Genomic DNA, 21,078 nt, shown 5'->3' on the forward strand with positions numbered 1-21,078 from the left:
ATCAAATTATATTTAGAAGTAAGTGACTTATCTTGGTAATGCATGTTGAAATTGTTTTAAAAGCTATATTGGCCAAAAGAAAAAAAAAAGGAAAAAAAATAGATGGGAGCGTTAGATATTCTCAGTGAGTATATTTCTCCCTCAGACAATGGAGTTAAAAAGTTATCTATTCAGATGATTGGGGTATTATCTGGATCAGTGCTTCTCCAATTTATAGTACACAGTGAATTGTTTACAGTAAATTTTTACTGATTATAAGTGGGTAGGCTGGATTAAAGATGATCTGTTTTTTAATATAAACACTAAATGTGGAGCTTAATCAGAAAGGCTAAATTAAAATTTTGGGGAAAGGTTTGTGTGTGTGTGTGTGTGTGTGTGTGTGTGTGTGTCTATGTGTGTTTGTACATGTGCATGTTTGGAGGGATTGGTGTTGAAATGCTGAACGATCAAAAATGGGAAAGGCGAGCAGGAAGTGGGAAATTAAAAGCTTTATCAAGTGGATAGAGAATAATAAGCAATGGAAGAAATATTAGGTCATAGGCAAGATTGACCGGAATTGGTTAGATTTATAGATGCAAATGGGAATTAAAGGTGACTGCTTAGTAAGTGTAAAAACTTAGTGCTGTACATATATGAATTCTACCTCTTACCAATGATAGGGAACCAATAACTTAAATTCCTGGAAAAAAATATATTCTGTATTAGACCCTAAGTACCTATCAGTAATGTCACTAGGGAATTATTTTTAGTTCATCTACTTCCCAAGTGTCTTTAGAAAAAACCAAATACAGAGAGCAGCACACATTGATAGAACCGTAAGATTTAGGATCCTAAAACTCCGAAGGACAATAAAATATGAGAGGAAGAATGCAGGGTTATTTTATAATTCCATGAATTTTTGTGAAAGCACTGACAATGCTAAACAATGGGGTAGAGATTAGAGGAAAAATAAGGAACAGGAGACGGCCAAGCATTTGGCACAGGTGTTACTTGACTTCTGTTCTATCACCAATCTCCACACCAAGAAGAAAATATTTCTAATGAAATTATAAGTTGGGAAAAAAAGGACAAAGACTTAATATCTTTGTAATAATGGATACCTGTTAACTCATCCCTGTGAATCCATGTATCCATGTTCATACTGGAAGGGCAAGACTGTACTTTCCACATTCTGAATGTTACTTTAGTTCATTGTTAAATGATGAAACAATTCTAACTTTATCCAGGATAAAGTGACATTTACAGATTTTTTAATGAAAGAAAAAATAAGCCAAAAATCGAAATTGAAATTGAAAGGGAAGGGTAACTAAGGTTTCAAAGAAGTGATGAGTAGGATGTTGACAGGGCACCCATTCTTGAGGAAGAAGGTATGAGAGCCAGTGGAGAGCGTTGCCGGCTCCTAAATTCTGGCTTCTGAAGAGTTGGTGGTCCCAAAGTAGCCTTCTCTGCATAAACCTCCTTGGGGTAAATGCAGTGCTGTGTAGATGTAGTGAAATGCCGGGACACCTGCACCCCAATGTTCATAGCAGCAATGTCCACAATAGCCAAACTGTGGAAGGAGCCATGATGTCCTTCGACAGATGAATCGATAAAGAAGATGCGGTACATATATATAACGGAGTATTACTCAGCCATCAGAAGGATGGATACCTACCATTTGCCTCAACATGGATGGAACTGAGGGTATTATGCTGAGTGAAATAAGTCAGTTGGAGAAGGACAATCATCATATGGGTTCACTTGTACGTGGAGTATAAGAAATAGTGAAAGGGACTCTAAGGGAAGTAGGGGAAACTGAGTGGGGAAAATTAGAGAGGGAGACAAACCATGAGAGACTCCTAACTCTGGGAAACAAACAAAATGTTGCAGAAGGGGAGGTGGGCGGGGGAGTTGGGGTAACTGGGTGACTGGCACTGAGGAGGGCACCTGATGGGATGGCACTGGGTGTTAGACTATATGTTGGCAAAGCGAACCTCAATAAAAACAAATGAAGAAAAAAACAAAAAGAAAATGCAGTGCTGTGTAAAATGAGATTGGCACCACAGTAGTTAACAAGAAAAGGGAAACAAATCACTCATATTCTTTAAGACCAGACTTACAAAGAGAAAACAAGCACCAATCATCGCTGCTTTGACCGTCACATCTAGATCTGCGGGAACATGAATTCCAAAGTTGTCAGCATTGGTAAAGACATCATTTACAAATCCTGACCAGTACTTCGAAATCTTCCCAATTGTAAGCTTTTCGTTAATGGTCTTCACCTGTGAAAAGAAAATAAGCGATGTTAAATCTGAAGGTGAAACAAATGGTCTTATGTATCTTAGTATATTTGCTTCAAGAGAGACACAAATCATTTTATTCATCATCTGTGACAATTCCGTGTCATTCATTCCTTTATACATAAGCATAAGTTTGTAGATTTAACTTTAGAGTCCAGAAATGTTGCTTTGCTGACAGTTATCTAATCCATGTTAATTTTTTTTTGCTTTTGGTATGCAGATTGAGAATATAATAGCAATAAATAATTAGGGTCTGGCTACCACAAGATGGCAGCAGGTACATAGTCTCAATTACATGGTCTAACCTTGAAGGTAATTTCATTACCTGAGGTCCAGATTTTAAACCTTAATTCTTCAGTAGGAAAAAAAAAAGAAAGAAAGGAATAGAAAAATAAAATCTTTTTGATAAAGATTTTAGAAAATATTTTTGGAAGAAATTAATTTCTAGGTACATTGTAAGCTTTTTCATTGTTATTGCTAACATTTTATAATTACTAATATATTTAAATATTATCAGTCATTTCTTAATCTCATTTTTATATTATGCTTAAATATTTATTCGGTCATTCCCCTGTAACTAACCCTAAGTCCTATTTTTCAGTAAAAAAAAAAAAAAAAAAAAAAATCCTCTGGGCAAATGTGCCACCCAGGAAATTCAAACTAATTTGACATCAAAAATCTGTAGTCCTTCTCAGCTAGTAGGAGTCTACAAGTCAATGTTATCAACTATTTTGCTTGCCCTGTTTCTCATTCAAAGGCTGACAGTGATTCAATATAAACTTTCACTTTCTGTATGGCAGGAGAAGATAGAAAATGGAGAAAGTTACTTAGGACATTCATTCCCACAAATACTAAAACTTCTTTTTTCTAAAGATTTATTTATTCAAGAGAAAGAGGGTGACAGTGAGACAGAGCAGGAGCAGGGGGAGGGGCAGAGGAAGAGGAAGAGAGTGAAGCCGACTACTGAGCAGGGAGCCTGATGCAGGCCTGGATCCCAACATCCTGGGGTCAGGGCCTGAGCTGAAGGCAGACACTTACTCAACTAAGCCACCCAGACACCCCAATACTGAAACTTTTAAGTGTCAATCATAAGGCATATTTGTATCCTTTAGGTTCTTTTTTTCTTTCTTTCTTTCTTTCTTTCTTTCTTTCTTTCTTTCTTTCTTTCTTTCTTTCTTTCTTTCTTTTATTTGAGAGAGAGAGTGAGAGTGCACCCATGCACACATAAATAGGAGAAGGGGCAGAGGGAATGAGGGAGAGACAAGCAGACTCTCCACCCAGCAGGAACTTATCCTATAGTCTTAGGAAAGCCATGCTGAGTTATTTTGGAGTAGAGCAAAGTTAGAACAGCTTCCTTTGCAAAATTTACATTGTAGTCTGGGTGAATAGTCTTCCCTGAAGTCCCTCAAACCGAATGTCCTGGGTGGGATATACATGAATGTATAGAGAATGAAGGAATGAATAACAAATTTACACTTTAGATTGGATCTCCTTTGCCTAAAATATATTTCTAGGAAAGGCTGTTAAGATAATTTATATTCTTACAATTGAATTTGCAACTACATATTGCTTTTTAACATTGAATTTACACAAATATGTTCATGTAGGTATAGCTTATTTTACAAAATGAAATTAGCAAGTCTTCTGGCCATTGCTTCTAAATTAGTGATATTTTAATGGACTGTGCTTCTTAGATGAGCTCTGAACTGAGATATGTAACCACCAGAGCTATAGGAAAGAAGATATAATTTAGGGTGATTCTAAACTATATTTCCTTTGTACCATGGGTGCTGTAATTCCATATAAACCAAAAATTTTAGGGGCGCCTGGGTGGCTCAGTGGTTCAGTGTCTGCCTTCGCCTCAGGGTGTGATCCCAGGGTCCTGCGAATGGTCAATCTGATAGATGGAGTCCCACATCAGGCTCCTAGCAGGGAGCCTACTTCTCCCTCTGCCTCTCTCTCTCTCTGTGTCTCATGAATAAATAAATAAAATCTTAAAAAAAATTTCAGTATGTCTTTTAAAAAGAATTCTTGAACTTGATATCTCTGAAATTATGAGTTGTTATTGGCATGTACAATATGGGTTTATTACGTTATTTCATAAATATATTATCTTCTAAGTTTATTTCAGAGTTATTTCATGATTTGAATATTTTAAAACTGAAAAATCAGGACCTAAGTGAAAACCCTTCATTCTGTCATCCATACCTCAAAATCCACATCACCAAAACAGCCACATGTTGCACAAGGACCAACAATTTTCAAAATATCTTCTTTGTTTGCATTTTGGATCGTGAATTTAGGCAGAAAGGGGTGCCACTTCTGTGCAACATAACCAACTATTGTACCAGGAGGGGCTTGGATTTCTAACTGTAAGAAGAGATAATAATAAAATAAGATTTTTCTCAGGTCACTGGGTTTTCATTTTACAGCAATGTCAACTTGCTTCTAAACAGCAACTTTCATGAAATTCTTCTGTATTCTACAAAATATTCTAAATATCTGCTTCCAAGGAAACACAGCAGGGGCTTTTTTTTCTCATATTTTATACAAAGAAATTCACTATTTTGATATATATTTGGCATGACTCACTCAAAGTCCACGTCTTTAATCTTCTTTCCCTAAAGAGAACCTATCCTAGAATTGTTCTCTGAGCCTGGGACACTGGCTTCTTTGCCAGTTTGTTTTGTGTGGCAGTTGGTCGAGGACTGAAGCTGTTTCCCAGGAGGTACTTCAAATCTCCTCCCTCTTTTGTGTTGCCACAACACACATCTATTTTTATCCCTCCCTTACCAATGATTAGTTATTCAGGATTTTTTTCCCTTCAGGCTGTCAACTTCTAGCTTCTCTGTTCAATTAAAAACAAATGCTTCTTGTGCAGGTTCTGTTTTGCATACCAATTTCACTTCCTCCAAAGTATTATAGACTAGCAATTGCATTTTCAGGCTTCACTTTAGGATTTTACTCCATTCCCTTCATTCTCTCCATGTGTTTATTTCCCATCATATTGTATTTCAACATACTTATGCGGTCAAATCCCTTGTGAAATAAGCTAGAGGTGGGCAAGCATAATGAAAATTGTTTGCTTTTAAATCAAACCAACTCCTTATAATCGGTTGACCTTTTATCTTTTTTTAATTTATTATGTTCATAGTCTCATGTGTATCTCTCTAGCATTCTTGGGTCAACAAAGGTGGTTTCAACAAGAGTGCTTAGAATTATATAGATCTGACTTGTCAAATCACTAAGTTGTAGACCTGAAACTAATGTAAAATAGTGTGTCAATTATACTTAAATTAATTTTAAAAAACCCTAAATAGAAAGAATTATATAGATTTATTCTGGGATCACTTTTCAAATAATTGGTTTGATTTTGACAAAAATTGGTAATGGGTATCAGGATACATCTTACTTTTCACTGGGCTACTCTGAAATAAAACATCAATTATCAGAAACCTTCAAATGGATGTTTTATCTTATACTGACTACACCATCTTAGAGCATATTAAATCTCATATCCTCAGTAGGAGGATGAAGTTTCTGGGACTCCGTATATGAGTACTTTCACCATTTTATCACTTAGCTAGGAAATTGCTTACAGATGTTTGGAGAATTAGCTTTAGTATATAATGCTAGAAACTTCTTCAATTAACCCCATCCATATTAATATTTTTTCCCATTGTGCTAAGTAGAGTACTTACACGTATGTCCTCAATAAAGAAACTTTTTTTTCTTTTTAAAAAAATGGGGTTTGAATAAAGACAGAGGGTCAAGCCCCATTCATGATAGTTCATGGATGTTTAAGTTACCTCCAACCCCTAAGCCCCAGTTTCCTCAATTGCTAAATGTGGAGAGTAAAACCTATTCTTTCTAACTCATAGAGATGTTATGATATCAAAGACATTAAAGTAAGTAAATGTTCCATGTCGACTTAACTGCATTATGCCAATAGAAAGTTATTATTGTAGAGCTATTAGATAATGATGAAAATCTATCATACATTAAAACAATTAAATGACTCCCTTCAGAACAATAACATAGTCTTTGTCAAAGTTTGAAGTTCGTCATAAAAAGATGAATGGGTTGTGAAATTCTATACTAAAAATAATACCTCACCAACAGAACACCTCGGAAGAGTTTAGTATTAGCACTTTCTGATCTTTGCTACTATTAGAAAACACAAAGGGTAGATGTGCTTGATGGTGGAACTCATAGATATTACAATTATATGATTAATACAGAGATTCAGGGAGATGTGTCCTATTTACACAACCCTTTAGCTGTCTACCAATTCATGGAAGCCACTGTAGCTTTTGGTCAGAAAGGAAAACAACAACAACAACAACAACCGGTGAATTACCAAATCCTTAAGCTTTTCTGATTCTAAAGGAGCAATCTAATAATTCAAACAATTGAAAAGTGAATGGCCTTATGGCTTCAGATCAATGCCATTAATTAAACAAATTATTGCTAATCTTTTCAAACATAGAAAAATAAAAGTACACCCAATGACTAACCTCTTGCAGGTAGCAAGGGCACCAGCAGCTGTTACATCTCAAGGGTCTGTTTACCGTAATCACCTCCCGACCTGAGTTATCTGTGATCTTCAGAGTGCAGGATCGCAGCGTGGAACAGAAAGTACGATTGAAGCAGATGCTTTCCTCCACTGCAAAGTAAATTCTTTGTCCCAAGCTGTTTTTAATTTCATATTTGTTGGAGGTCTCTGTGCCAAGTATCACTAAGGGAAGAAAAAAATTCATCAAAACAATGCTCTTGCCTAGTATCAAATCTTTAAGAAGTAGTGTTATTAAAAGAAAATAGTCATTAATTATTAAGTATATGGCATGTTTTTCACCCAAATCTTCTTGCATGCTCTAAAATTTGAAGACTAAGCTATGGAAATCAAAGTCAACCAAGAACAAGGCTGTACAATGAGTACATTTTGATTCCAGATATATGACCTACTTGATAGATGTAGTTCCACTCTCCAAGTGAAGAAACAAGTCTGTAAAGAATCAAATCCTCAAATAATACTTCTATCATTGCTGTGGAATTTACTGGGACAACTCACAGCATAGTAATGATCTTTAAGATTTGTATAGCAGTATACCTACAGCTGCATGCTATCCTGCTATTACAATTTCAACTTATTTTAGATATAATATAGAATATTAAGGACAAAATACTCAAGCGAAATGAATTCAGTTAGTCATCATTGTAAATCTTTGTCAAATAACATACCATCTGATTATTCATTAGTGCAATGATAAAACATCACATTTTGTTCAATGGATTTTTGTTATTTATTTATTTATTTATTTATTTATTTATTTATTTATTTATTGTTTTTGTTTCAAGTTTTGTTTAAATTCCAGATAGTTAACATGAAGTGTAATATTAATTTCAGGAGTAGAATGAGTTTTTGTTATTTAGTTTCAACCTTGATTTCCATTTCTGAAATTATTAAGAAAATAAATTATTAACAACCATGGAAGTGATAAAATATCTTGTATTATTTTAAGAGAAAAATAATGTTAGATTCCTGATAACAAATTACCAAAGACTTGGAGAGTTTTATGCTCTCAGGTTTATCTACATCAGACTAACAATTTACTTTCAACGTTTATTTTAAACAGTAGACCTACTGATCTTTTAAATTTTATCCTCAACACTTAATTTTTTATGAGATATTTAAATATAACACAATTACTGAAGCCTAAAATATTTGTAACAGTTCTAGTTAAGTGTAGAATATAATATACTTACTTCCAAGTAGCTCCACCTGCTGGTGTATAATTATCAGGTCTAACTGTTAAAGAATGACAAAGGAAATAAAAAGTGTTATATCATGGTTTGAAAACCTTCGGAGATACTACTGTTAACCTGTTTGCCACATGAAATTTGGTGATTTCCATGTTCTCTACCAGGAAAATGGTTGAAAACAACTCACATTTTATTTTTTATTTTTTAAAATATTTTATTTATTTATTTGACAGAGAGAGAGAGAGAGAGCACAAGCAGGCCGAGTGTCAGGCAGGAGAGGGAAAAGTGGGCTCCCTGCGGAACAGGAAGCCCAACGTGGGGCTCGTTTCCAGGACCCTGGGATCATGACTGAAGCCTAAGGTAGACGCTTAACTGAATGAGCCACTGAGGCACCCATTTTCTCATGAAAAAGATATATTTTTTATTCAAGTAAATTTTTAAAAAAATTACAAGAACCCTGAAAATCCCAAGGCCGAATTGCCCAGAATAAGAATAGGAATTGTTGGTTAACTTTGTGTTCTTTCTGTGATAAAGGGAAAAATGAGGTACTCTTAGAAACAATACTTGGAGAAGATTTTTTAAAGTCTTTGAATAATAATGCCTAAAAAGTTTTAAAACTCACTTTTTAAAGCAATGATTTGAATGCCTGGCCTCTCCTTTCCAACCTTCCTAACTTCTCTTTCACTCTCAACTCAATCCTCACAGTGATAAAATGTCTTTGTTAAAGCTGAGAGAGGTTATTCTACAAATTGTTCTCTCACGGCTTCCTTTGGACTAGACAAAAAAAAAACCAGCCAGAAATCCTACTGATGCCAACAAAATACCATTTAAGCAGAATAAGTTTTGCCACTAACAGCTGACATGATAAAATTTGCTTTATGTCATTAGAAATGAAGTTAATTTATAAAGTACCCATAGATGAGAAATGACTATATTAAAAAAGTGTACAATGCAAATTTTTAAAGGAAATAGTAAAATACATTCTTAGAATGAATTTTTTTTCACTAAGGTAAATTCATGAACCTTGAAGACCACTGTCTTTTCCAACACTTCATTTTCTATTTTGCCTCTTAATTTCTTAACTGTAGTCCTCCTTCATTAATAAACTTACTGGTAACAAACTGAAATATTAGTAATATTAGGTATTGATTGGGCATCACAAACCTGGAAAATTTGAAGTTACATTATTTCCTACATTCTCCTTGCTTATCCTGAGATGCCAGTAAAACTAATGTCACGTCCTCTATTTAAATCTTATTATTGGTAAGAGAGTGCATGTGGCTTCTTTTTTTTTTAAGGTCACAGAAAGTATTTTCCATAAATAATTAGTGATTTAAGATATTCTAAAACCTATTCCAACAATAATGGAAATTTTTAAAATATTAAAATCAGTCTTTTGTCGTGTCCTATTGTTAGTTCTGTTCTCTTTTGAGGAAAATGGAGGATGAAGAGAAGCGAGAAGTCACAAAGGTTATCTGCCATTATCTAGCTGTGGTTCCCTTCGTGGTAACTAGGGGCAGAGAAGAACTATGAGGGCAAGACTGAGGTTGGAGTCTGGGAACTTCATGTTAGTGCTACAGATCAAGTTTTAGTCTTGACATTTAGAGACTGTCAATTGAAATCCACTCCATGTTGGAAAGGGAAGTTGTAACCCTCTGCTTTCTAACAATAGCAGGTGTTTATTAGTGGCTAACATGAGGTAGTCACTGGGGTAGATATTTTGACATAGTGTTTGATTTAATCCTCCCCAAAAACTCAGAGGGTAGACATCGTTACATTGTGAAGAAACAATCCCAGAGAGATAAAGTAGTTTGCCTGGGATTGCAGAGTTTGTCAATGGGCAGGCTGGGATTTTAAACCCAGATCGGACTACCTGCAACCAATTCTGACATGGGTTCTACTCTCTTGTATTGGCATCGCTAAACTAATCTTACGAACTGGGATAAACAATTCTTAAAGTGATACTGTGGAACTTCTGAGTAGCTTTTCTTCCTATTTTCTCTCCCCCTTATACACACCCCAACCTCTGTGATAATATTTGATTTGATCTATCTCTGTGGGCAATCCCCTTGGATTTGAGGGTCTTGTTTTGTTCTTGCAGTTTCCATTAAGTAGTCCTGGGCCACTTATAAACTATGGTTCAAAGGAGCCCCTTCCACCCTTTGCTATTAATTGAGGGGCTAGGAATTGTTGGAAACTTTAAACATACCAGATCATATAATCAGGTGTTAGGGCAAGTAAAGAACTCAAGTATGAAAACCATAGAATGGAAATCTAATGACAGCTTTGCATATATAGCTTAAGAATAAATTCTCATGTATAACTTATCAGGTTTACAGATATCAGTGATTCCATTTAATATATGTACTTCAAAATATATTTGATCTATGCATATATCTTTGTAGACTTGAACTCACTACTCTTACCTCTGGGTGACTAAATTATAATTATCCTTTGACACTAATAGGATAAAATGATATTGATTATAATGAACATGTTAATCCAGAGAGAAAAACCTAGTTTATTCTTAGGTTTAGCTCTACATGAACAACCTAAATGTGTACGCACACACATCCATATATGTATATTGCACAGGCAAATATATGCACATATCCACATATGTATACATATGCATATGTGCATTTACATGTTACATAACTGAACATTTTCAAATTGTTAATGGGAACAAGATTTTCATTAGTCATTGGATGGACTTCATTAAAGGAGAATAGATGAATTTTTAAATTTTTACTTTGACTTTTTTAATTTAGAAGGATTTTGTGTATTTTGTATATTTTCCTGTTTATTGAAGAATGTACTGTTTTCAGATGTTCATGATTTTATTTAATTCTTATGGTTTTTAGGAAAAAATTAACACCTAAAAATGCACTTTATGTGTATCTCCTACAGACTTGTGGTATAAGACATTTTAAAATGCTCGTTTATCCTGCTATAAGTACACTGCTTTAGAGCAAGCAAGTGTTCTTTTAGTCTATGGTGAATAAATTACCTTTCCCTTTGAAGTAAAAGAGTCACAAATTTGTGGCATATTTTTATTTTTCTGAAAGAGATTACCAAAGGTATATGTCTGGAAAATTGGCTTCATTTTAGAACTGAAGCCAGTCGGTTCATATCTCTATTTATGGAATGCAAAACAAAAAATGTATTCACGTCAAGCATCTGGCTCCGGGTGTGTCATCATTCATGGATGGAAGAAGAATATGTGATGACCATATGTGATCATCAAACCTCAGCCCTCTGGCACTGGTATATCACTTTTATACTTGGCAAAACCTTGTCTGACAACATTCCCAAACAGCTTGCAGCAGTTAATCAACTCTAGTCAGCTATTACAGCTGATCCTTTCTGCAGATGGAAGATGGTAGGTTAGCTTTTCCAGCTCTTTTACATATCTCCCTGAGCTCGCCAGTCTCTGAAGTATATTTGTCTGCCAGTGGGTTTCTGGAGAAGGCATCTGCCATTATAAACATTTTCCCAGGAACATATGCTGCATGCAGCTTAAACCCTATCAGGCATAACAGAAAATCTCTTGTACCTTAAGGGAATTAACACAGAGATTTGATTTTGATAAAGGAGATAGACTTTATAGTTTGAAAGAATGCCAAACAAGCTGCAAATTGCAGCAGATGTGCTGACATCTCAATATTAGTGTATTTCTAATCTTTTGCAGGATAAAATACAAAAGCAACAACTATGTTATATATATGTATTATACATATAATACATATATATGTATATATATTTGCTCTTTATGTGCCACATGGTTCAGATGATAATATTTCTTGATTGATTTGTTATAAGGCTTGAATCACTGCTCACCCTCCAATGACTATATCTAATACCAATATGATCTTTTAAGCAAATCAGCTTGGAGATGCAACAGTATCAAAGACAATGAGGTTGACTTGGTACCTTGCTTTCCCTTGGATTTATAGCTACCTTTTGAGATTCAGTTGAAGACGCTGAATTCTCAGATCATTACGGAAGTCTCTCCTGAGTACTTAGATCCTTAACAACCTCTCTCTCCTCTACGCACCTGCACACATTACAATTGTGTGTTTATCTGGCTTTGGTACATAGCCTTGCACTGTTTGTCAACATTTTTTGCATGCCAATTAAGTTGCAGAATGTTTGGGTTAGAGGGACTAGGTTTTATGCTTGTTATATGTCTTAATGATAGTGAGTACTCAATAAATATCCTTTAATTAAATAGCTGTAGGTGACTAGACATGTTAGACAATTCCTTGAGGATGCATTTGCTTATATCTTGAGCAATGAGCAGAAGGAGGATAAATGTGCTAAACAGCTCCATCAAAAATGTTTAGTGTCATACTCTGCCAAATAAATAAGGAAAATAGAAGTGGGAATAAAAGAGAACAAGTTTCTTTCCAAATAATAGAGACTTTTTTATCATAATTTCATGATTTACAGTGCTTTTCTCACTTCAATAAGTGGTTTGCTGAAGTCCTTCAACCTTGGTTGAAAAGCAAGAAACCAAATCTGTATTCATTTTAAGGGGCGAGCGTGTGTAGAAATAGAGAGATAAAAACACCTGACTTAAATATTCTAGACCAGGAGGGAGACTGCCTGGCAGAGGGAGAGCTGGCTGCCACACTTGGTTCCCTGGGTTGGGAAGTGAGATGTGAAAGCTGCGGTCAGGGTCTGGAGCTCCAGGAAGAAAGCCAGGCAAGTCTCTACTTCTTTGGTTCTGTGCATCTGAAAGAGAATGAAAATCTCAGCCCATATTTAAATTTAGGCCGTTTCATTGAGTTTTTCTCACGGTATTTGTTACGCCTGAATTCAGAGAGTCAATGATCTCCTGCATTTTCCCTATTGCCATCCCTTAACCCTAAGCCAGAGAATAAGGAAGGCAAAAGATGGCTACTAGTAGTTGTGAGAAGATGGATAATTGGGCAAGAAAAATGATTCCATAAATATATTTTCTGAAGGCAAGTTAAACTCCTGTTCAAGAGCTAAAAAATGATAAACTCCAAAAGGAAAAGAAATAGTAAAAGGAACTAGATATTCTCTACTCATAAAAGGATAAACTTAGACATCAGTTTTGAGTCATAATTATGCGTTTCAAGGCATATTCTCCCTTTCTCAAATATTATGAAGGTACCTTGTATTTGCTGAGGATATTTTGTCTCTTTTTATTTTTTTAATTTTTATTTATTTATGATAGTCACAGAGAGAGAGAGAGAGAGGCAGAGACACAGGCAGAGGGAGAAGCAGGCTCCATGCACCGGGAGCCTGACGTGGGATTCGATCCCGGGTCTCCAGAATCGCGCCCTGGGCCAAAGGCAGGCGCTAAACCACTGCGCCACCCAGGGATCCCTATTTTGTCTCTTTTTATCAGTCCTACTGCTATGACTAGTTTTAATTCAGTGGTCCTTACTCTTCAGGCCATACCAGAAGCACCTGGAGGGCTTGTTAAAACACAGATTCCTGGGTTTCTGCTTCAGGAGTTGGGGTAGGGGTGAGACTTGAGAATTTGCATATCCATTAAGTTCCCAGATGACCTAATGCTGCTGCTCTGACCATGTACTTTGGGAACTCATGGCTTAATTCTATATACTGTGAAAATATTCAAACTAATCTATGAGCATAAGGGCAGTATAATATCTAATGAAGCTTTGATTTCTCAGTATTTTGTATAAAAGCATCCAAACATTTTTGACAGCATGAATCCCTTTGTAGTTTACCCAATATTACAAAAGATAAAGTGATTACAGAAGTCTATAATGTCTAGCATTGATTTTTTTAAAGAGAATCACCTGTTTTCTATAGTATTGCCAGGTAAAAATGTTACTGTTTCAGTGATTGGTTAGGTTAAAATTTAGAGATTCGCTATTTATCCTGCATTAGTCTGGACCGTGTGTAGTATCATGCATAAGATGTAATTATGCATGAAAAAAATCTTCTTTTTAAAAAATATAAATTACTGCCTTTCTACTGTTATTTTTCCTTTTTCTTTTCACATGATTGCCATTTAGATTTCTCCCTCTCCCTTCCTTAGATACCATTTTTTTTCAAAGACTATCAGAGTTTTTATGCCTCATCCTTATTAATCCATAATTATTTGAGTCCTCACATTTGCATTCATTTAGTTTGAAAACACTATGCTGTCTTAGATTGAGCGTAGGTATGGATCAAGTTTCGTGATAGGTATTTTCAAATATTAGAGGGGGCATTATGAAAACATAATTCATACTATTCTGAAGACATATGAATGGGGAGGGCAAGGAAAACAGTTGCCAATAGGAAGTTTATAACAGATTGAAATCTGCACACAGATTTAAATAAGTATTCTCACTGTATATAAACTAAAGTTGGAGTGATATCCATATAATTCATAGTAGATTAGAATGGTCTCTTGGTCTCTCCTGAGTTCATGTAAGTTGTGTGTATGTGAGGGTGTATTTTTCAGAATCTTTTAAATCTCTAAAAAATAAATTTGAAGAAAGGTCTGAGTTTCCTTTGGAGATAGTAAATTCCCCACTATTAAGATAATTCAAGCAAAGCCTGAATGAGTTCTTGGAGAAGGATTAAAAAATAAAATAAAATAAAATAAACTGGTGAAGAATACATGGCTCCCAAGGATTGGTCCTTTGGACATTGACAAACTATTTGCAGTAATTCATTAAGTTTGTGTATACGTGTGGTGTTAATGAAAAACAGTTGCCAGGTGATTCATTTATTTACTTAACCTTCAGGTTGTAAGAATAGATGACAATAGGTGTTTAAGTTGGTACTGGTCTGTGACATTTAGAATTTGGACATGGTTGTGTTAGGACCATATGGAAACACACTTGTCATTTGATCTCATTAAAATAGAGCTCTATATATGAGCACCTGGGTCGCTCAGGTGGTTAAGCTGCTGACTCCTGATTTCAGCTTGGGTCATGATCTCAGGGTCCTGGGATCAAGCACCAAGCCTGGACTCTGCTCGGTGGGGAATCTGCTTGTCTCTCCCTTTGCCCTCCCCCGCCCCTCTTTTTAATAAAAGCAAGCAAATCTTTAGAAAATAAACAAATAAAATAGAGCTTCATACCAATAATATTATAGCAATTTGCTTCCACAGGCCCCATCCTGAACCTCTCAGATCAGGGCAGGCAAAAAGCACATAGGCTTAGGTACTCCTCTTGCTCTGGAGAAGGTGGCCTGAATGGAACCTCAGGCAGTAAACTGGGGAGAAAGACTGTGTAAGACCATGTCTGATTTGGGAGAGAAGGTAATGACCAATACGGCAACATCAACTAGAAATAATAACGCAGAACAATCCTTTCTTCAGTTTAGTGCCAAAAGCACTGCTGTCATGGACTTTCAGAGAAAGATAGGGGCAAAATTATGACCTAGGGAAAACTAGTTCGTAATGATAAAATGTTATGCTAGAAGTTCATCCTGGGTATGAAGGTGTGTCACTATTGACCAAAAAGGGAACTTTATGAGGGGCTGGAAATGTTCTATATCGTAATTTTATGGTAATTATACAAGTGCAACCTTATTTAAAAAATCATGAACTTAAGTTTGGTGTTCTTTATGCATTTTATACATGTTATCTTTCAATTAAAACACATATAAGGATCAATTTCTAATAAAAACCAGCAGAAGATTATTAGATTCTCTTGTCAATTTTATTATTAGAAACATTAGCAAATTACTCTAATTATCTTTTGTAAGCTATGTTTGCCATTACAAAGTGCAGATTATTGAGTGTCTTGTGAGTGGCTCTACATTCCAGACCCAGGTCTTTGGGTCCTTAGACCTCACAGCAGGTCCAGAAGCAGTGATGCATTTGGGACACAGGACAGATCATGTTGAAAGTTGGAATAGAGTCTCAGTTGGAAACTCTTGGTACCGTCATTGTGATATCACTTGATTTCTTTCTTTCTTTCTTTCTTTCTTTCTTTCTTTCTTTCTTTCTTTCTTTCTTTCTTTCTTTCTTTCTTTCTTTCTTCTTTCTTTCTTCTGATTTTATTTATTATTTTATTTTATTTATTTATTCATGAGAGACACAGAAGCAGAGACATAGGCAGAGGAGAAGCAGGATCCCCGCAGGGAGCCCATGTGGGATTCGATCCCAGGACCCCAGGATCACGATCTGAGCCAAAGGCAGACGCTCAACCACTGAGCCACCCAGGTGCCCCCCACTTGCTTTCTTTTCTGAGATTTCAGTATATTGGAGCAGATTTTAAAGATAGCTGCTGTTCAGTTTAGATCATCCTGGAAACTTCTGTCTTTCTTGAACTTAAAATTTGGGACCAACTTTTTTTTGTTTTTTTGACAAACTTGTTCTTAAATTATGTTTATTTATACTAAATCAGGAGAGCCCAGACCACACAAATATTTCTTCAGTTCTAATGGCATCCAGTATTCAGACTGTCCTTTGGTTTAGTGGTGCTGTGTGCCTAAACTGCCGACAAAATGTGTGAAATATCCAATTGTCCTGTATTCCTTGGGAAAATAATAATTATCAACATATTCATGGACCAGAGGACTTTCATGATGTTGTGAATAATGTCCTGCAACATATTTGAGGAAAACGGTGTACAAGAATATTTTAGGTAAATAATGATGATAATCTGACTTGCCTCTCAAATCAGACTTCTCATTCCAAAGGAAGCTTCATTTTCATTTCCTCTAAATAGAATAGAGTCTCTAACAGATGTTTTGCTCACTAAATAATTTGAGTAGGTTGCAGTAGTATTAATTTTCCACCTGAAGTTTTGCCTCTAAGTTTAGTAACTCTTTATCATTACTGAACATCACTGCCTTTTTGGTAGATTAATCATATTTTGATCTCACTATTGCTTTCCAGTCACAAGTTTCTTCAAAGACTCAGACCACCAGATAAAGAAGGAACTCCTTTGAATTTCTATCTGGCTTTGAATTTCTATCTACTCTTTTAAAAATGTATAACTAGCTTATAAATATTTCACATACTCGGCAACTCTTTACCTTACAGGCTACAGTTGTTGCTGTAACTCTTATAAAGTGTTGAAGTGTTTTGGATTAAGTGTTAGTGTCAGTCTTAAATGAAAGAAAAGACTTGTCAAGATTTTTTTGTTCGCCTTCAAATGTAAAAATGAGGCACACATATATTAAAATTCATGATTTTGTTGTTTCATGTATATATTTTACAATTGGTTTGAGCTTTGCCAGTGACACTCAGGGACTGGTGTACATTAAATGTTGAAGAAAAAAAATGAAGATTATCTCCTTTGTTCCATATTAAATCACATCCAAAAGTGTGTTTTGATAAAGAAAGCAAATAAGCCTACATGCTTCTTTGAATGTTTCATTAATTTAATTTAGGATATTTTAAATTGGTAGACTCTATTATCCTATTTGTAATTAGGTTAAAAGGTTTCCACCAATTATACTAATCATAATTCTGCATGCTAAAACTTTTTATTATAGGCTAGAGTTTAATGGTTTGGTCTGATAATGGAAAGAAACACATTATAATTTCATTTTTATATAATTTCACAAGTGTTTTTAGTGAGACTGAAACCCATTACTTTCAAAAACAACCATATCTCTGGTCTTTTTAGAAATTTTTTAAAGTAAGAGAGAAGAGAGTACTAATGATATTTATGCAGTTTCACAAATTTGAGGGATAAATTCCCAGTCCCCCTGCCACAAACTCCCTTATTAATCTGCTTATTTAAATTACTTATTTTCTGTTTGCTTTTTTATATATATAATTTACTATCAAAGAAGTTTTGGAAGTTTTTTGCTTCGTAATTCAACAATATTTACTTCTAGTCTATTAAGTTTATTAAAATTTATCAATAAAACATTGAATTCTTTATGATAAATGGATGTACACACATTTTAAACAAATTTAAAAGACTGAGCTATCCTTTAACACTATTTAACTTATGCGTGAAAAGTTTTCTTTAAATCCCTTTAAACTTGGAATATCAACCTGTCCTTGTGTTTGGCATTAAATATTGCCCTTCTAAATTCTGCTATGCAGCTTTTCTTATTAATTCACTATATTTATATTCATGATAACTAAAACATTGTTTATATCTTAACTTTTACATTCAATCAGATAGTTTTTTTTTTAATTTAATGGAACAGTCCCTTGAAGTTAAAAATTCCAGTGTTCAAAAAGTGATAAATGACAGGTTTTAAAATATCAATCTCACTGATTGTAACATCCCTACCACTGAATATTTTTAGTCATAAATAAGGACAAATTTATTAGCTGGCTATATTTACTCTTACCTTTAGAGGCCATGAAGATGTCTGAGTCACTTCTTCAAAGGCAGCCAGGTTAAAAGAACAGGCTTTTCTTGTTGCAGCAAGGAGAAAAAACACAGCATGCATAAAACTTCAGAAGGTGTCTGTCTACTTCATGTCAGCTTACAAATAACAGAGGAAGGGAGTGCCTTACTGTTTCCAGAGTGATGTATTTTATCACTTTGGACAACAGGGGGAGACGAAGCTATCACCAAAGGTAAACACTACTCAAAGCATCCTCTCTCTTGGTAGCTGAAGGAACAATTTAGAGATAATAAAAACAGGAAAGGAAAATATGCAACACTCATTTTAAGAGTCTTGTTTTCACTTATTGTTTTTTATTTCTTGGAATATATACCTTTGCATTTGCTATTACATCAGAAATGCTCAGATCTTCTGTGTCAGAGTCTATGATACATTATTCTGTCCTGTGTAAGTTTCTGACAGTTCTAAATACAATATTTTATATTTTGAAAATGTTCAAAATTTTAATTTTATTTATTTTATTTTATTTTTTGTATATATTTTTATTGGAGTTTGATTTGACAACATATAGCATAAAACCCAGCGCCCATGCAAAAATGTTCAAACTTCAATGTTATTCTTCTTTTGAGATTTCTTCGCATTCTCTCCCCCAAAAGCAAAGGAGCAAGAATTATTCCTTACTATTTATGTAACAAATAAATCTATAGTTTCGTTTTTAATTGAATTTGATGAATCACAGACATATGAAAATACAAACATTCAATAATCTTGCAAAGTTAATGAGAACATACAGGTGATATTTAACTGCATTGCATACTGAGGGGGAAGAGAAGGCACTGTCACCTTGACTAGATAGCTCATCTTTCTAAATGCAGGTGACCAGGTGACCATGGAGATTTCGCTCCCCAAGTCAATTGCCCTGGATGGCATGATTTGCAAAGGTTGAACTTGCAAGACATACTGCATTATAAGCAACATTGTCTGTCTTCTAAAAATAGTTAAGTGGCCTAATAAGCCATAGAGCATAATGAAAAATTATTATAAAGTCAGCCTCACAGGTTGTTGTTGATAGTCAAAAGTTTATGTTCTTATTTGGCAAAGAGATATTTCTTTTCTTTTTTTTTTTTTTTGAGATATTTCTTTTTATTGTTGCTTTTGTTTTGAAGTATTTGGGGTTGAAGAACTACCATTAGCTGATGTCATTTGCAGAAAAGGTGAATAATATGACTAGCATTTTAAAAAAATATTTACTTATTTAGAGAGAGAGAGAGAATGCGAGAGCAATTGAACGTGTGTGTGTTCAAGGGGGCGGAAGGGCAGAGACAGAGGGAGAAGGAGAGAGGGAAAATTCTCAAGCAGATTCCCTGCTGAGCACAGAGCTGACAAGGGGATCGATCTCAAGACCCTGAGGACCTGAGCCAAAATCAAGAGTTGGAGGCTTAACTGACTGAGCCATCCAGGCCCCCAATATGATTAACATTTTAACTAAATTATGTTTCCTGGATTTCTTAGCATTTGTCTTGGGCATTTGAAAAAAACTTTATTCTGAAGGAGCTAAATTGTTATTAATACTATCAAACCTGATATTTCATTTTTTAAATATTTTATTTATTTATTCATGAGAGACACAGAGAGAGGCAGAGACATAGGCAGAGGGAGAAGCTGGCTCCATGCATGGAGCCCAATATGGGACTCATCCCAGGACCCTGGGATCACGACCTGAGCCAAAGGCAGACAACCGCTGAACCACCCAGGTGTTCCAAACCTGATATTTTAAATTATGGTCATAATGGACCTGTTGATTTTGACTTTCCACAGAGCACCAATTTTGAGTTAATTGTGTATTTGGGGGGATACCTGGGTGGCTCAGTGGTTGAGTAACTGCCTTTGGCTCAGGTCGTGATCCCAGGGTCTTGGGATCGAATCCCACATCAGGCTCCCCTCAGGGAGGCTGCTTCTCCCTCTGCCTATGTCTCTGCCTCTCTCTCTGTGTCTCTCATGAATAAATAAAATCTTTAAAAAAAAACATGTATTTTGGCAGGCCAATCATCCGTCTATGTGGATATGGCCATATGACTGACTAATGGATTCTTTCAATATTTAACCTGTAAGGGAGAACTTCCAGGCCATTTAACTTGGTGTAGTGTAGGAACTGCCCATTTCTTTCTTTAAACTTTCTCCCTCTGTCCTCCCAAAGACAGTGCTAATATTGCTTTTTCTTTTCAAAGGCTCAGCAGATACCAACCTGAGGTTTCCCCTTCCCTCCATCCCTTTCCGTTTCCCAGCCTTTCTCAAAGAGAGGCTCACAAACTGTCCTGATGGACCCGTGGGAGATTCAAGTGTCCTATTGCTGAGTGCTCCTACAGCCAAGTGGTGTTGCTCCAAGAGCTGGCTTCGCCTCCTCTCCTGCTGACGTTGCTGCTGTCAGTCATTTCAACTCCAGCTGCAAGTTGCCCTCAATCCCCCTCCCCCCTTTCCTTGCACCTGCTGCCTCAGTGAAAGCACCTGGACCTCCTTTCAGCCCTCAGAACTCTCATGTCCACCTCTCTGTTTGTGTGCTATGAAATTCTGGGCTGTTTCAAGCAGCATCAATATCAGTTTCCTTTTGCCATCAGGCTACACCTTTCCGGTCCACTGGCGTGATGCCGTGAAATATAGCTGGCACAAGGTGGGTGTGTCCAGCAGGCAAAACCCAGGGCTTGAAAACACAGTGGGATCAGTACAGAAAAAGAGACTTAAAAATAAATATTAGAAAACAGTCAACGGGCCTCCCCCT

General features: G+C 35.6%; 1 protein-coding gene across 3 annotated transcripts in view; it reads right to left on the bottom strand.

Moving 5' to 3' along the window:
* Positions 1-21,078, bottom strand: part of PLSCR5 (phospholipid scramblase family member 5) — a 30,143-nt gene that overhangs the window by 5,079 nt on the left and 3,986 nt on the right. The window contains exons 2-7 of one of the 3 annotated variants that reach the window (XM_038571149.1): positions 18,303-18,369; positions 12,616-12,779; positions 8,046-8,088; positions 6,797-7,017; positions 4,488-4,649; positions 2,100-2,261 (exon numbers count right to left, since the gene is read on the bottom strand). In XM_038571149.1, coding sequence (XP_038427077.1) covers positions 2,100-2,261; positions 4,488-4,649; positions 6,797-7,017; positions 8,046-8,088; positions 12,616-12,779; positions 18,303-18,315 — 765 coding nt within the window. In that variant the 5' untranslated portion in view covers positions 18,316-18,369. Of the gene's footprint in view, positions 1-2,099; positions 2,262-4,487; positions 4,650-6,796; positions 7,018-8,045; positions 8,089-12,615; positions 12,780-18,302; positions 18,485-21,078 lie in introns of those variants that run through there. The other 2 variants (XM_038571148.1, XM_038571150.1) reach the window with 2 other exon arrangements.

This window comes from Canis lupus, chromosome 23 (assembly GCF_011100685.1).
Source record: "Canis lupus familiaris isolate Mischka breed German Shepherd chromosome 23, alternate assembly UU_Cfam_GSD_1.0, whole genome shotgun sequence".
Classification (NCBI taxonomy): domain Eukaryota; kingdom Metazoa; phylum Chordata; class Mammalia; order Carnivora; family Canidae; genus Canis; species Canis lupus.